This window comes from Orbicella franksi, chromosome 6 (assembly GCF_964199315.1).
Source record: "Orbicella franksi chromosome 6, jaOrbFran1.1, whole genome shotgun sequence".
Lineage (NCBI taxonomy): Eukaryota > Metazoa > Cnidaria > Anthozoa > Scleractinia > Merulinidae > Orbicella > Orbicella franksi.
In genome coordinates, this window is record NC_138150.1 from 10,241,692 (window position 1) to 10,259,100 (window position 17,409).

Sequence of the window (17,409 nt, forward strand, 5' to 3'; positions counted from 1 at the left end):
TCGTTTCGATATGGTGTACGAAGTTTAATGTCATGGAGTGTTCCGGCGAAGCGATAATGTTATCAAGAGAAAATCTCAAGTTTAAGAGGAGTGAATTAGGAAGACGAGAAGGTATAACAAGTGAAAATTTGTTATCTAAAGACTTTTAAATGCATTTGAAGGCTCGCAACAGCCGCTGTATCAGTGTTCTGAAACCGCACTTGGTTTTTATACCAATTAGAACTTCACTGGAACTTCAAACTTTATTGTCTTTACGTTGCTTTTCAATAATTGAGCTTCCATCTTGGGGTTATGGCTAATCTACGGGTGCGGTTTATGCAGGAACTTTTACGATGTCAGTCATTAAACTAAAATCTTGTGCAAGATGTGCAGGGTTTGAGCTCGATCTGCGAACAAAAAATTGCAGGTCCCAAATTTTTTTTTGATAATTCGTACAGACCAAAGGTGGAACTGAACCGTGGTATAGATATCTCTTTGGGAGGGACTTGGCCACAGGAGATATTTGGCCTCAAAATCACCATACTTTGCTATGCCATTTTACATGGGTAGTTATTAGCTTACATTGATTGACAGGTAATCAATCAAATTACATGAAACTCCCGTACATAACTCATGTAGGACTAATCTACACTCATGTATAGCCACAATTGAATTGGATGAATTGCTCAGGTTTAAGAGCCCCCTACTTTTACCCTCATTTAGTGTAGTATTTAAAGAAATTTATATGAAAAAAGTAGGGGGGTGGTGTAACTCCCCCCGGAAAATTGCAATTTTGAAACCGTTTTGGCTTTTTGAGTTATTGGGTATGCCCTTCAATCTGGCCAAGTTTCACTGAAATCGGTGAGATGGCATGTATCACCTCTGCCTGGTCCTCTGGTGGACATGCTCTTAATTTGTCCTGAACTGTTATTTTGATTATGCCTTCTATCATTGTTTTAGACCGCAAAATTATCACGTCATAAACATTGCTTATCTGAGACATGCCAATCTTTGATCTCTTTGCATTACTGTAATTATTCCTTTGTGGTACGTGGTTTTCGCTCCGTGGTGAAAAAAACCGGGAGGGGAATGGACGTGTCAAATAGGGTTCTATTTTGGGCATGAAGTTTCAAAATCTTTTTAGTTTAAGTTAGGTAAGTTTGCGTGAAACCTTTCCCCCTTTTTGGTGAAATGTGAAATGCGTACTCAATGGAAACACCAATTATTTTTCAAACCTCTAAGGGAAACGAAAATTTGAAATGATATTAAATCACAATTTCCCAAAAACAAAGAGAGTATGACTTGATGGAATAGGACCAAACCACCATCAACCACAGAACTCCAAGTGTACCACACCACAAAGGAGTGACAAGGCAGTTGGCATATTTCCAACAGACACAACAACAGATGAGAAAAATCAATTTTATTAATCAGATGTAAACGATGCCATTAAATTGTAACTACAGTGCAATTTAAAATGGGTAGATATTCAATTTGTTTCAAAACAATCATTGCCCAACTAACTCTACCTGGTTCAGAGGTTTTTTGCTGTGAATTGGTAAAATTTAAACAATTAAGATTGATTCTGCTCAAAGTTTGAGCAATAAGTGCAAAAAAAAAAAGAAAAAAAAACTATTTGAAATATTTCACTTTAATCCAGTTCTGTAAGAGACCCCACAGTTAAATTCTCAAGCATTCTCGAGAAAGTTAGGGTCAAACCTTGTAAGAATGCTTAAAGCATGTGTTATTGTGTTTTGAACTGACGTGAAATGTCTGTTTTTATCAAAATATGGATAACTTCAAATTCAATTTCTTCTCGTGGGGTCAGCTTGAGAGCCTAAGTCTCGATAAATTCTTCTTAACTGTATTCAAAATATTACCATGCTATGAGGTTTTTTTGGTAACTTTATTTTTGTCATTATTACTCAAATGTTCAGCAGAAATCATCTTAAATTTCCAAAAATGTATGCTATAGTAAAAAACTGATCCATTGACAAACAAATAAACTTCACTAACTAGCTAGTGTACCGACTTAAACTCAAATTTAATTGCTATCAATAACTTCATGAACTTAACTATTTCCATTTCCAATAATGTTTATTTCAAATACAGTGCAAATTACAATGATTACCCTTTTAATTTGTCCAATAATTGACTGGGTTTCAAAAAAATCAAGCAAAAACTTGACATAATTGCTCTTAAAACTTCTTATCATTAAGTAACACCCACATCATGATCATAAATAATTTTAACTTTTCCAATAAATTTGTGTCACTTTTATAAATAGAAGGGTAAAATATCTTCTTAATCAGTAATATGACTGTTTTTGTACAGGGTTTCTGATATTGCAGGGCACTGTGACAAATTTTTAAAAACGTTTATAATGAACTTTGAATATATATCTCTAATTTTGTTTCTTAAATTTGTGATGGTGAGTACCATTGTTGAAAACAATCTTCAATACTGGAAGAGTTTCCAATTTTCATTATTCTTTCAAGTAAACCAAGAGATGTTTTTGCCATTGTCAGAGCAGAAATGTTTTATCTGCAAGTCCTCCCTTGCTCTCAAGATGTGAGTAGTAGCTTACCTGTCAATATGGGACAACAAAACCCATGTCTCCTTGCCACAAAAAGGTCGCTGCAATATTACGTAGTTCAACTCTGAAAAAGAGCCAATTTCACACTTCAAGCCCCAATTTGAATTTGCTAATGTACTTATTTATACAAAGTATGACTGAAAATTTGACATCCGCTTGGCACAAAACATGGGAAAACATTCCACTGGTTTTGTCCCGATCGGATAAACAAAATAGCTACTCTTACTCTGATGGACTGAGGCATGTTGTGTGAGTTCATGTTTTGTGTTAGAGTATTACAGCAAATAGTGCCACTTTTTTTTCACTCAAATTACTGTCAGTAACACATGTACACTTGTGTACTGGGTTATGGACAATGTCATGAGGGAAAATATCCCTGTTTGGGGGTTAAATGAAAAGAAAGATGTGGCATTTGATGGATATTTACAGGTTTTGTTTTTCTTAGCTACTATTATCATTATATCTTGGTTCCCAAAATCTAAAAAAATCACATTAGATATCTACAGGTGCCAATCAAGACAACACAACTTTTGCTTACGACAAAACTGGGTCCCAGTTACACAGATACACACTATTTGGAAGTAAAAGTCGTGCCATCTGACCAGCCCTGAGATTCTATTACTTAACATCATTAAGTGTCACCTCCAACAACAATCTCAACTATCTTGCATGATATAAAAATACAACATTCGATATCCGTATTATTAACAATACATGTACAATTACAAAGCATGAACAAAAGTGAAATCACATTTGTTCAACTTTGTAGCCATTCTTTAAAATTAATGTTGAATACATTTCAATAATACCCAACAAAGAGTAAAGAGAAACATCATTTAGCTTTTATCCATTTCTCCTTCGCTGTCCTCAGCGATGCTAAATTAAATGCAGCAGGCATGTTTAGCTAGTGCGAACTGCTTGCATGCTTAACCTGAACTGTTACAAACATACTTTGGAGTCAAGTCTTTTCCACAGATAATACGCATTATCACTGATCTGTACATACCACAAGCATAGTTTGCACACCAATTGTTTTTTGGCAAAACTCAGTGCCCATAACAACTACGAGTGTGCTATGAACATACTTTGAGAACCAATTGTTTTCTTCAGGATATCATCCAGAATCACTCTGAATATGCTGCAAAGCAGCCATTTGATGGTTAGTAGCATTTTCAAAAAAACAATGTAAAGGTTAAGCATTACCTGGAAAATCACCAGACATGAAAAAAAAAAAGCCTTAATGAAATTCATTTTCATTTCCTCATGTGTAGCAGTGGTCTTATAACCAATGACACCCATTTTAGACAAATTCTCCACTTAAATTCCTGCATGATATACTAAAACGTTTGCAGCAAAACTAAATGAATTCTCGATTTCCAACATTTTTGCGCTGTAGTATTTCAATGATTAATCAAGAAAAAATGCTTGTTGTTTTTTTGAATCACTTTCCCTCACAAATATACTCAAGACACAAGCTCTCCTCATGGCAACATATTTTGCAATGAGAGCCAACCTCTTACTTCGTCATATTTGTTAAAATATGGGATGATAAAATATTTAAAGATGATGGTATTTTACAGACTTTGTTTTGAATCATTTTCCCTTACAAATATACTCAAGAAACGAGCTTTCCTTATGGCAATATATTCTGCAATGAGAGCCAACCTCTTACTTCATGTTGGGATGATAAAATATTTAAAGATGATGGCACTTCTTTTTTGCTATACTCAAATTATTCTTCAAATTTTTTCAGATCGTTTAAAGTACTTGAACCCAAATCACAAACACCCACGATCATCTGTAGTACCAATGGAAGAAACCCTGAGTGATAACAAACAGGAGTAGCAAGAGCCAGTCTTTGAATTGCAGTGTAGTAAGGTCATCCTGATGAGAGGAGTAATGGCGACGTAGATCACTTCTGATGGCTCTCATTTGCTGCACGCATTCCTTCTGCAAATCCTTCAGTGGTTGAAATACCTTCTCTAGACTTGCCAGGTCAATACTTTCCTTGATGCTTGAATCATCGTCATCGTCCTCGACACTGCTTGAGTGTTCGGCTTCGGGATCAGGTGTAGACGCACCTGAACGGTCTATTGAATTCCGTCGTGATCCTTTCACTTGACTGCTGCCCCGAGATCGACCTGACAAGGGCCGTTTTCGTTTTGATATTGGTTTCTTGGCATCCGGTGCTTGGACACTAAGAAGGCTGGTTGTTCGCACCATGGGTGCTTTAAGTCTGTACTGTGTCTTGACAATACCATCATGTTCATATTCCTTTAGGTCTGTCATTGGGTCCCATGGTCTTACACTAGAAAGATATATCAAGTAAATATGAATAGTGTTGTTGTTGAGTGGAAGTCCAGTATCTACTGTTTGATAAGCTAATTGTGGCTCTTTGCCTGTCATTTGTCGCGGCATTCACTCATCTTGAGATTAACATGAAGGTGAGCTATGCCCTCCTCCCCACCCCCACCAACCAGAAGGAAGACAGCAAAAGAAAACACTGAAATGAAAGCTCATATTCCCTCAATATGTTAGGGGTAAGCAATATTGCCCTGCAACATAGGGAATGTTCAAGGAGGGGGGGGGGGGGGGCGAGGATGCATATGACCAGCCACACCATGCAGTTTTCTTCACCAATGACCAGCTAAAATCACCATCCAGTAGTCCTGAGCACACTGGCTGCTCTTGAAATTTTCAGGATGCAAAAATTAATGAACCTAGGAAAAATTCTTTAAGTTTTTTTTTTTGGCTTCTAATACCTTTACATTGCCCCTCCAGGCTGAAAGCAATGTGTAGTTCCAGAAAATATAGATACCTCCCCCACGGAAGGGATTTTTTCTAAGACCTCCCCATTCCTCTGGAAATTCCAGTTAAGCTTTAGGATATTTCTTAAAAATTTTTTTGTCTTCCAGAACTCCCCACTCCCCAGGAAATTCCAATCCTTTCTGTGGGGGGAGTATGGATATTTTCTGGAACAGCAAAATGCACGCAATATATCAGACACGGAAGACCATGTTTGACCACATTTCCAAACACTGAGAAGAGAGTTGAAAAAACGATGTGCAGCACAGTATTTTGGACGAACTTCGAGGTGTTTGGAAATGTGGTCAAACACTGTCTTGAGTGGTTGATATATCTTCTCAATCGAAACTAAAACTAAGGAGAAAATGGAGATGTAAAATCATAAAAATCTATGCTAATTAAGAGCAGATATCTAAACACCGTCACGGTCATGATTTCCTTTGTTTACACTTAATGAGTTTGAGAAATTGGATGAAAACTCAAGAATCTCAATGATATTAGCTAGTGTCCTTGTGTAAACTGTACATAAACCAGCAACTACTTTTGGCTTCAGTTTATACCTCATGTGACACTACACTGCCTCCGAATGTGTATCACCTAAAAATACCTTTCTCACTACTTCAACCAAACTTACTAGACATATAGAGGTTATAATGATGAGACTTTTGGTAATGACATTATATGGTTCTGACTGCTCAGTGCTGGCTATTACTAGTCATTCTCTGCCGACTTCAAATTTTGGGGAGAACACTTACCAAACAGAGGACAACAAAATAATGCAAATGACAGTTTATACATCACTTACTCTCTGTACTTGTAAAGCCACCGGTTGATTGCATTAGGTGCAACTGGATCTCGTTCAAACAGTTTAGGAATCCATTCCACTCCTGCTTCTCTTCTCTCCCTGTGACCCTTCCGCTGTGCTTCTTCAAGAATAAACTTCTCATTTGTTGCCTTTTCCTAAACCATTTTTGACAGAGAAAGAGAAATGAGTATTCTTTGGTAAAAAATTGAAATGAGAGCCAGATTTTTATATTGCAATCTGTTAGAACTGTGAACTTTAGTTGTCGGATTAGCAAATAGATTCCATGTTGCTGTGTGTCTGTTCAGTAATATACCACAAATGACGTCAAAGTGTGGTAAGAACAACAAAGTGGCACACAAGCTATAAGGCAAGTGTGTAACTCATGTTCTTGCCTCATTTTGACATCTGTGATCTATTACTGAACAGATGCACAGCAACATGGACTCTACCAAATGTGTCCCAAAAAATGATCGAATTTTAGAGTAGAGTAGAGTAGCATAGCATAGAGTAGAGTAGCATAGCATAGAGTAGCATAGAGTAGAGTAGCATGGAGTAGAGTAGTGTAGAGTAGAGTGGCGCAGAGTGGCGCCGAGTGGTGCGGCGCGGCACGGAGCGGAGCGGAGTGGAGTGGAGTGGAGTGGAGTGGAGTAGAGTAGAGTAGAGCAGAGCATAGTTAATAGAGGGGACTGGTTATGAAGCCTGGCATACATCAATGGAGAAAACAAACATGCCAAGATTTTTGTTTGAAGGTCCACGACCGTACTGTGTAGCATAGAGTAGAGTAGAGCTGGCAAGGTTGAGTAGTATGCCCAGCACAAAATGAGCATACAATTTTAGCCTCCAATAACATGTAAAATCAATAATAAGAGCGTAATGAAGGGTAGCTAAGCATACAGTCGAGTCGAAATATAATATAGTAGTTTTTTTTTTCAAGTAGTTTATCGTAGCATAGCAACGTAGAATGTAAAGTACAGTGAAATGGATTTCACTATAAACAAAGGAACAAACATCTCCCAGTGCATTAACCCTTTACATATGAGTACAGTGGAGTAAATTTCTATTGAATAAGGAACCAAAGTATGGCGACTTATATAGCATATTAGAGTACAATAAAGTAGTGTACACTGAATTTTGTAGAGAGGAAGAGTCAAGTAGAGTGGAGTAGATTTCCCTTGCAATGAAGGAACAAAAGCCTCATGATTGAACAGTCTGTATGACTTTACAGTACTCTACTCTACAGTAATCTACTAAATCTACTGATAGATAGACTTCCCTTGCAATTAAGTAACCTACTGTACTCTACTCTACGCTACACTAATCTATCGTACTCTTAAGTATAGTCTATGAGATCTACTCATATGCTCTACTCTACTCTATACGGAACTGTTCTACTCAAGTGTACAAGAAGCCGTAGAGGTCGCACAGGAGCCGAAAAACTCTACGCTAATTTCGATCATTTTGTGTGTCAGGTATAGATTCTACTTGTTCTATATATTAAAGAAACCAAAAATTCTTAATGACGTCATCTATGCTTCTGTCCTCCATTTATTCATAAGTAAGAACCAATGAAAATGCTAGAATAAATTGACTTATTATATTTGATAATAATGACAACAGACTGCTTAGATCGTTGCTCTGTTACAAATTCTTACTATCAAATCACAAAAATATGTCAGCAATCCAAAAAGCCCAAAAGTTGTCATAACAGCCTTTTTCCATCTTTGTCCAGCAGATAATTCAAGATTCATTCAGATCAAGATTCAGATTCTTGAGCTTTACTACTGAACAGAGTGACTCTAGGATGACTGCCTGTAAACAAGCAAAGCTCTCCTACCTGATCATTCATTCTGATAGCATCACTGACATGTGTCCATAGCCTGTAAGGTAAATAGTGATGTTTGATGTAAGAAGTACCACACAGTGACACACAATGCAGAATCGGACTGTCATCAATTTTGTGCGGTAATTTAGTGAAGCTCAAAAACATACCCAGCTCATGGAAAAACTAAACATTGGCAATATATACAATGAGAAAGCCTTTCTAATTAAATGTTTAAATCTGCACTTTACCTACAAAATTCCCTAAGCCTAATGTCTTTTTGTTAAGTGACATGCACAATATATACAAATGAGATAAAATGTTCTGTGATAAAAGTGTTAGGTAAGTTAATTGACAAATAAATATTTGAAGGGGGAGCAGGGGCTTGTTATTGTAATATCCCTTGTGTAAGGAGACAAATTGGGGGGAGGAGGACAGCAGAGAGCTACAATCATGAACAAAAGTGTTGACACATTTGAGCAAAACAAACGCTTTCTATCGGCGTCCTTCCATAATTTCAAAAAATATCTTTTTTGTTGATAGCCAAACCCCCCTCTCCCCCTTTTCAATGTTGAAATACGCTCTGTGGACACTGTCACGTGGTTACAACACTGAAAAGGGGAGAGGAGTCGAAATGTCAAATTGGAGATTGAAAAACACACCCATTCAATGAAACAGGTCTTTTTTGAGGAGTATCTCAACTGCTTTTGTCCATGATTGTAGACCATCAAATGAATATGATTTTACAAGGCTACCATTCAGTTACCAAAGGGGCAAAAGTGTATCAGATATCTTTCATCTCATCCACTAGGTCATGATACTTACTTCTCAGATTCAAATTCTCCTTGAGTGCTGTAGTCCACCAAATGTCTTGGAAGTCTCTGGTTTCTGATTTCAGGGGTTGGATCCCAAAACAGTTCAGGCAGAGGTTCAGTCTCCTAAAACAACCAAAAAATATTTCCCTATCTTACAAAAATTATCACACAAAAAGTGTCTCAAGGGATTAATATGGATTTTTTTTTTCTTTACTGTATCCCATTCAAAATGATGACACTGATGGCAATAAAGAAAATCACCAACTAGGAGATATTGTCTTGATGTTCCACTGAATTCTCAAAACTAACATATGATAGGAACTGTAGAGCAAACACTAAGGAGAATTAATACTTTAATCTTCGCAGTAGGAAGAGACCCACAAGTAAGTGTACATTAGAAATTGCCCAGTGCAGAAAATAAAACTAGACAAGTGTATTCATAATAACATAAAATGAAGAATTTTTTTTCAGAAATAACCCTCTACTCACCCCTGCAGGAATTGGGGATTTCAAGTCTGTGATAACAATCTCGCTATCCTAAAAAAAAAAAACAACAAGAAAGAAATAACTGATGAAAAAACAAATAGCACTGAAATGCTTAAGACACTCATACTTGAGTTTCTATCTATGGATCTAAAACCCAAATACAGAGCATTTGGTAACCAGACTGTGAATGTCTTTTTTATGTTTGTATAAGTAAAGATGAAAAATAATTAGCAATTCATTACAGGCCAGGCTGTTCTTCTGATCTTCAAAATTGTCTTGCTGGTTCACCAATTGTTGTGTCAGTTACCAGCTGCCATACTACAGAAAGTCTGTGCAGTTACCAATGCTAATATGACAGCTAGTAAAGAACTAAAGAATTTAGAAAAACACCAAACAGAAATCTAGACTGATGGACAGACTAACCCATTTTCCTTCTATCCTACACAGCGTCTCCTTGCCCATTTTTATCTTGCCATTAATGTAATTGGATTCTCCACTCTTCTTCCAGAAGGGCTACAAAAAAGAAACAATTAAACAGCATTTTGAAAACCTTGATAGAGAATCTGAGCAGTATACCGATACACACCATGTCAATTACTGCTTGTGTGTTTATCAAGTGTAAAGCACACATGGGGTTATGCTAATAAAATTAGGCCATTTAATCACATCAAGAAAATTTCTGCTTATACCTTGAGTTTAAATTCAATTTCAGCCTTGTACCCAGTCTTCTCGCAGTTTATGGTGACGACACCTCCCAATTCCATTGTTAGAGTGCCGATCAAAATACCTGGAGAACAAAAAACAAAAAATATTGTAAGCTCCCATTACGGTAACAGCATATTATACAACAGCAACTCACTAAACACTGAACAGTTGAGAAAAATATTGAAGAAGTAATAATGTTCTGAAGAAGGTTGCTAAGAAATGAACTAAAAGGTATAGCACACATGTAAAGCTATTGTACTATACATTACATTTGCTAAGTGACGTACTAGTTCAGGTCAACATCTGATTGGATCAGAGTTTGGTTACGCTCCCTGATATATTAGAACAAACCTTTGCAGTGAGCATAAGGCATGGACATCACATATTCTTCTCCAAACCGCAGAAGAGTCATTGTTGCAGTTCCATCCAAAATGGCAGAAGATGAATTTCCTGGGGGAAGAAAAAAAACATTGTTCCAAAACATTGATGTAAAATATTGAGTGACTGCAGAAAGGGGTTGACAAAAAAAAAAATCTGATTTTTAGATGATCAGAAGTCTTCCACATAGCACAAAAAGTCTGCTTGAAGAGAGGAACTCTTTTCTGGTTTACCAGAAGGCTCTCTCTATACAAAAACTAACTAATACACAGTGTAGATAAAAGTCCATATTCAGGCATAACAAGCGAAATAGAATAAAGATTACAAGGGATTGTACATTCACAAATTGTTTTCAAAAAGTTCTAAGAAATGGTGTTATGCCATTTAAATACAAATCAAAGTTGACAGTCCACATCTTCATTTATCAATAATTTGCTTTGAGCACAAACAAGTTGACAACAAGGCATCCTTTAAAACAGCTGAAAAACTAGAGCTCACCATAAAATTTTGACTTGGCCAGGCATGAACAGTTGACCACGTACCCCTCCTTTCTGTTGGACACATAAAATGCTGACACCGGAGGATGATGTGAAACCTGTTCGGCTACAAAGTGTGTCTTGGTACCATTTGGGTGAAGCCAAAAGCAGCGAAATGTCTCACCCAGAATAGGATTGTAAGGTTTCTTTAAGCCCTGGTAGTGACCAAGCAAATGGTAGCATCAGTCAATTGTTTAACAAGTTCAAAAGTGCCAGGCAACAATGACAAACAAAAAGGCCTTTTTGCCCACAACAAAATACACTATACAAGACACAACAGAAACAGGAGACTCCTGGGAGCTATGCCATGCAATTAAAATCAAATACAACAAACTTCCCACTTATTGCCAGCTCCCTTAATGCTCTTGTAGCTCAGTGGAATCCTCCATGGGAAAAAGTTAGCATTGGTACATTTGCCCACAATTCCTAATACATGAAAACCTTACCAACATTCAAAAATACTGAAACATTCTAAAAACCTCAAACTAGCATACACAGTACTGGTTAGTATAGGGTCCATATTGCCAAAATATGGCTTTCCCTGTCCCTAATGGGATGTGTTAAGTTTGGAAGATATTGTGGAAAAATGGTCAGCTGCCATCTTTTTTCCTACAGACGATCGCTTTCAGTGGTGTGCAGAGCCAGATATATACTGTAATCATGGTTTCAACTCTTTCTTTAGCAGAACAATGCTCATAATATGTAGGTGCCAGAATTTGTGAGATTTGTTTGTGCTTTTAGCTTTGTGTTTGGTGTTAAGTTTTGTGTAATTAGTTTCCTTTGTTTTGTGGCATTTTGTATATGCAGGGCTCGAGATTGCAACTCACTGGTCACCAATGCGACCAAAAATTGAGCACTGGCGACTAAATTTTCAGAACTGGTCGCCAGCTGGCGACTCGTGTTTTGTCCGATAACTAAAGAAAACCACGACACAACTTTTGTTTTTAAACCTTTATATTAGGAAATCAATCAGATATGGTAGCTAGTATAAAAATCACCTTTCCGTTCCCAGTAAAATAATGTCTGAATATTACAAGATAATCGGAAAAATTGAATGTATTTCAACACGTCGATACTGCGTTCACGGTGCACCATATTGTTTCAGCGGCTTCTTCCAAAACTGGGATCGCAGGCGCACTTCAACACCATGTGCTTTTCATTTGCCGCGAAAATGGCGGCAGATACCAATCAGTTGAAGGAATTACGTGAGTTTTTACATGTGGGGAATAAAGATTCAGCCAAAAGGTTAATCCAAACTTTGAATCCTTCGAGGAAAGCAAGTCAAAAATAAAGAACGGCATTTCGAAGAAGTAGCAAAGGGAAAATATGCAAGGACCCATGTTTGTCTCACAATGAAAACCACGGACTTAAAACGTTTTATGCTTCGCTTCATTTAAAAATAAAATGACTATGGAGACAACCATCACCTTCGGACCAGGAACATATCAACTGAGAACAACGGTAGCTTTATAACTAAGTGTTACTCACGTTGTTTCTAATTGTTTTCGTTCTTCAATTGTGACTTTTCTTGCATGCAAAGTAACGTATAAAATCGTGTTCTTGTGTAAGTTATTTATAACATAAGTTGGCAACCAAAATTTACGATCTGGCGACCAAAATTTTTCCGTTTGTCGCCAGCTGGCTCCCGAACGAAAAAGTTAATTTCAAGCCCTGATATGTTATGCCCATTTGCATACTCTACAAGTTCAGTTCGCATGTAATTTATTTTAGTTAGTAGCGTCTTTGGGTTCTGTGAGCATCTTTGGATTTGTTACAGCTTTTCGGTTCGTCTTTGGTTCATCAAATTCATCTTGTAAGTTTCTTCGTTTATTTCACTTTGCCGCTTTTCCGCATTCTTCATGTTCGGTCATTGCTAGTTATTTTATGTTCATTCCCGTGTTTGTAATTTTGTTATTTTCAGTTACCGTGTTTCAATTTAAAGTGGGTGGAATAAATTTCTACGGGAAGATCGGAAACGAGTAAAAAGCGTGTGTGACAATATAATATTTTTTCTGTTTGCAAGTAGACAGCGCCACTGATTTGTCCTGATTTTCACCATGCTTAAAAAGATGAAATTTGTGACTTTTTTCTTCATTATCATAGTGAAATATTCTTCAGATTTTCTTTACTAACCTTTGGTTTCTTGTAGAATCCTGACACATACCATCTCACTACTTCTTTCATCCTGCTGTAGGCATTCTCTTCTCTGGCAGCTCTATAATGACAATGTAACAAAACAATCAAGAAATTAACTACAGAAAGTTACATTTTGAACCCTAAATTGTCCCTGATGATAAAGATTATAAAGAATGTTGGTTAATGTCACAAGAACTCAAAGCATGCAAAAGGCTATGAAGCTTAAACACCATTTTCTGTTAATAGGAAACATGCGTCCTTTTGATCAAATATCTTCTATCACTGTAAAACTTGTGCAATGCGTTGTGGCGAAACAAATGCAGCATGAGTTCAACTGGACATAGGTTTTCCAAAGCAGAACATACTGGATAAACCTTTGACTTAAAGTTAGGGTTTTACAATAAATTATTGTGTAATATTACAGTATTACAGACTAGTGGGTCATAGTATTTACCTCGACAGAATATCAGCATGGAAATAGAAATCAGACAGTTTGTCAAGAAATGACCTGGGTTCCAGAATGAAGGTTGGCAAAGTTACTCTGGAAAGATCCATTCCTGGTTTAACCTGTTAGCCAAAACACAGCAAATCATCAAATAAACTCTACACTGATTACAATGTTACACTGCCTTTCTCCCTTTGGGTGGAACACTGCACCATCAACATACCAGAGTTCTGGGTAACTACTCTTCCCAGTAAGCCATCTTTGGGGAGATAATTATGATGTGAAAACATTTGATCATTTTAGTCAAATAATGTTAAGTAATTATATTCTTGACTGTCTCACAAGTTCTGTAGATGCATGACTGAATTAAGGTGGCTCCCAAGAGTATTTATGAACACCCTCCGTATAGAGCGCGAGTTAGAAAAAGAACCTTAGTTAATTTGTCTTAAAGTTTTCCCTGTTGAGATTTACTAAGTATGGGTACTGTTAAAATAAGGCTTATTTTTGGATTGTCAATTTTTGGATCAAGGCTGTTACCATGGCAACATCTCATCCAATGGCAGGCAGATATATTTCTCATTTCAGCCTAAACTCCTAAATATTTATACTTTCCTTTGGTGAAACTTTTTCATACTTTGCCACATCATGGAAATGATATTGCCTGACATTTTGAATTGGTAAAAAGTTAAGGTTGTTCACACAGTTTATCCAATATTCTGTAACTTGCCATTCTTCAAAATACATTAGATTAGCTCTAACAGATTTTAACAAAAATACGGTATTTTATAGGAATTGTATGTGGTTGCAACTGAGCCAAATTTTAAAAACATTCACCGAAGGAAATGCGGGAAAATTTACTGTCAGTTTTGCTTTTTGTGCTCATGTTGACGTCATAAAAATCGAGAAACACTTACATTTTCCTTTGAGCACGCGCAGATTGCTTGAGCTTTCCTCCTATGTGCACATGCGATCGTAAAACTATAGGGAGCCACCTTCCAATTGTGGTATCTTAGTGAAGTTCTTCAAAGACAATGTTTACAACAGTAACCCTCAAAACTAGCCATAACTGCAGTTATTGCAATGGTTTGGAAAGCAATACTACTACTGTATCAGAACAATTTAAAGAAGTATATGTAATAGGCAAGCTTAATTTATACCAAAATTAAGGATAGACTATTTACACATGCTAACCTGTTTGAGAAGTGCCCAAAGAATACTCTTGTTTTCATCTTCAATCTCCTCCAATGCCTCACCTTCCTATTACAAAAAAATAACAGGTCTGCTCAAGTTCAATCTGTGAAATCATGGGCAACAAAAATTCTCCTGTCCGATCTCCAAACATTTCTTGTGATGTTGAAAATTCATTCAACCTTTGAGCATTCTTGAAGCACATAAATCCTCCTTACTCAGCTTTGGGTCTCTTTCTTATAGCACTGTGTTGCATTTTATTTTGCAATTTTAGTCAAATGCGAGACTCTGAGCATGTGGGAGTGTCCTGTGGTCTCCTATTTTTAATCAAAAATTTACTCAGGGAGCTTTTAAAGTTTTATTGAAAAGCATATTTAGTGGACTCCTCACTTTTCAATTTGTGAGTGAAAGCCTGATTTTATGTTAACGAAACACACATGAAACTGGAGAAAACGTGACCTTAACTTGCCTATAACTACTTTATTTTGTTTTTACCAAAATGTGCAAAAAGTTTTTAAGTATGTCTCTAGAATGTATCTAGCAGTTTAAACATAGAAGGAAACAAATAGAAGTATTAACCTGTCCTAAATACTCCTCTCCCTTCTCACTGATGTAAACTGTTTCTACGATAGGTCCTTCTTCCACCTCATCATCACCTTCTGTGTGAAAGAGAACACTATGTGGGTTAATTTGTTTCTACATTACTGTTTGATCTGATCTTTACCATGTTATAATTCTATATCTTAAAGCTGCATTTTTTTTGTCTTGGTACATTTTAGTACCCTCATTGTCATCATAGATACCTAAACTTTACTTCAATTAAAATTTAAGAGTAGCTATTTATCAAGCTAATGTCTCCAAGCAAAAAATACAATATAAGACAGTAACTATAAACCCCAGGGTGAATGTAATTATACCTAGCACATAATTCTTTGTCAAGCATTAAATATTATCTAAGTTACGGATTAAATTCCTGTAACTGGGAACAGGTTTGCAAATTATCTTAGAGAGAATTCCATAGTTTTGCTGATAAATAACTGAATGATTGAAGTCCACTAGTAGTTAAGTTTGTGGTTTGGGAAGAGATAAGATTAAAGGCTTCCAAAAAGGTTGTAACTCACGGAGAGCAGAATAAAATTATAAAAATCATACTAAGGTCTAAGCTAATAGTAACAGGTCTGATAGGGAAGGTTTTGCTTTTCCAAAGTCCAGACGTTTTAATGTTCTGTGTTGCATGCAGTAAAGTGACCTAAGGGAACTACAAATGGCCAGTTAAACTGGTTTCCTGCACTAAAAATATTGTTGGACAGGCTTACTGCACTTTACCAAGTGGAGCTGAGATTAAATTGATAATATCTTATTTGGCACATGGTTCTAGTTCCAGTCCCTAAAGTAGGCCTGAAGTCTGTAGCATGCAAAATGTTGAATGCAATTAATGTGGAAGGACTGAGTTAACCTACCTCTACCCAGTGGTCCTATAGTATCATCCAATTCATTCTCAGAGTCTGATTTATCCTGTGAATAACAAGCAATCATTGGACAAGGTTGAGCAAAACAATTAAATCAAATTTTGTCAGTGGTACCCCAACAATTAATGATCTTCAAGACCCTGAGTAAATCACGTGCTTTGCAATAACTGAGATATTTAATCTTTCAAACCCAATCAGTGAGCTCCAATCATTCACCTTTTACATAAACAGTTTGTACACTGGAAGAATATATAAATGAACCATTGGTTTACATCTGATTGTAAGCAACACATGAAAAAACATGATCTAATTAGATATCAAATGTTACAATGTTCAAAGTAAGAGACAGTACAACACAGTCAATATTGTTAACCAAACTGTAAAATTTATGTTTTTAATAAGAACTCATGAAAATTCCATCAAAGTTTTAAAAGCAGTATGAACTACACTACAATTTCGAGTGGGATGTGATACTATTTTATGTCACAAGGCAATAAATAAACACTGACCATGGCGTCATTGCTATCATCATCCTGATCTGTGAAAAGAAGAAACATAATATTTTAAATGGTAAACCAAAACAGCTAGTAGCTTGTTAATACTAAGTGACAAATAATCCTACCAGGACATACAAGTTCATTGGTTGTCTAATACAAGTAGGCATACGAAACAAAAATCAGGGAACAAAAATGTTTTACCTTGAATGCCTGGAATCCCACTTTCATCGTCTCTGTCTTCCTTGTCATCTTTTCCATAGAGCTCACTTAACCTGCAATTAAGCATACTTTATAGTTAATACTGAATCACTTTCTGCCCTCAATTTTGTTGGCGTTTTGATATATCAGGCAGCTCATTCTGAAAACACCACATGGATCAATACATTAGATTAATATTGTGAGCATGTCAACACTAACTCTTCATTAATATTTCAACAGTCTAAAATACAACTTAACAGGGCTCGAAATTGCGACCAAAAATTGAGCACTGGCAACTCGCGTTTTGTCCGATAACTAAAGAAAACCACGACACAACTTTTGTTTTTAAACCTTTATATTAGGAAATCAATCGGATATGGTAGCTAGTATAAAACTCACCTTTCCTTTCCCAGTAAAATAATGTCTGAATATTACAAGATAATCGGAAAAATTGAATGTATTTCGACACGTCGATACTGCGTTCACGGTGCACCATATTGTTTCAGCGGCTTCTTCTGAAACTGGGATCGCAGGCGCACTTCAACACCATGT

The 17,409-nt window shown here is 36.5% G+C and overlaps 1 protein-coding gene across 4 annotated transcripts in view; it reads right to left on the reverse strand.

The window, feature by feature from the left end:
- Positions 1-894: 894 nt before the first annotated feature.
- The window catches only part of LOC145491103 (oxysterol-binding protein-related protein 8-like), a 34,040-nt gene continuing 17,525 nt past the window's right edge, over positions 895-17,409 (reverse strand). For all 4 annotated transcript variants that reach the window (XM_081470240.1, XM_081470241.1, XM_081470243.1 and 1 more), the window contains 16 exons: positions 16,861-16,931; positions 16,672-16,700; positions 16,154-16,208; positions 15,273-15,352; positions 14,697-14,762; positions 13,515-13,627; positions 13,058-13,139; positions 10,887-11,079; positions 10,362-10,460; positions 9,995-10,092; positions 9,729-9,818; positions 9,309-9,356; positions 8,830-8,942; positions 8,020-8,062; positions 6,186-6,340; positions 895-4,883 (listed from right to left, as the gene is read on the reverse strand). In XM_081470240.1, coding sequence (XP_081326366.1) covers positions 4,370-4,883; positions 6,186-6,340; positions 8,020-8,062; positions 8,830-8,942; positions 9,309-9,356; positions 9,729-9,818; positions 9,995-10,092; positions 10,362-10,460; positions 10,887-11,079; positions 13,058-13,139; positions 13,515-13,627; positions 14,697-14,762; positions 15,273-15,352; positions 16,154-16,208; positions 16,672-16,700; positions 16,861-16,931 — 1,849 coding nt within the window. In that variant the 3' untranslated portion in view covers positions 895-4,369. The remainder of the gene's footprint in view (positions 4,884-6,185; positions 6,341-8,019; positions 8,063-8,829; positions 8,943-9,308; positions 9,357-9,728; positions 9,819-9,994; positions 10,093-10,361; positions 10,461-10,886; positions 11,080-13,057; positions 13,140-13,514; positions 13,628-14,696; positions 14,763-15,272; positions 15,353-16,153; positions 16,209-16,671; positions 16,701-16,860; positions 16,932-17,409) is intronic.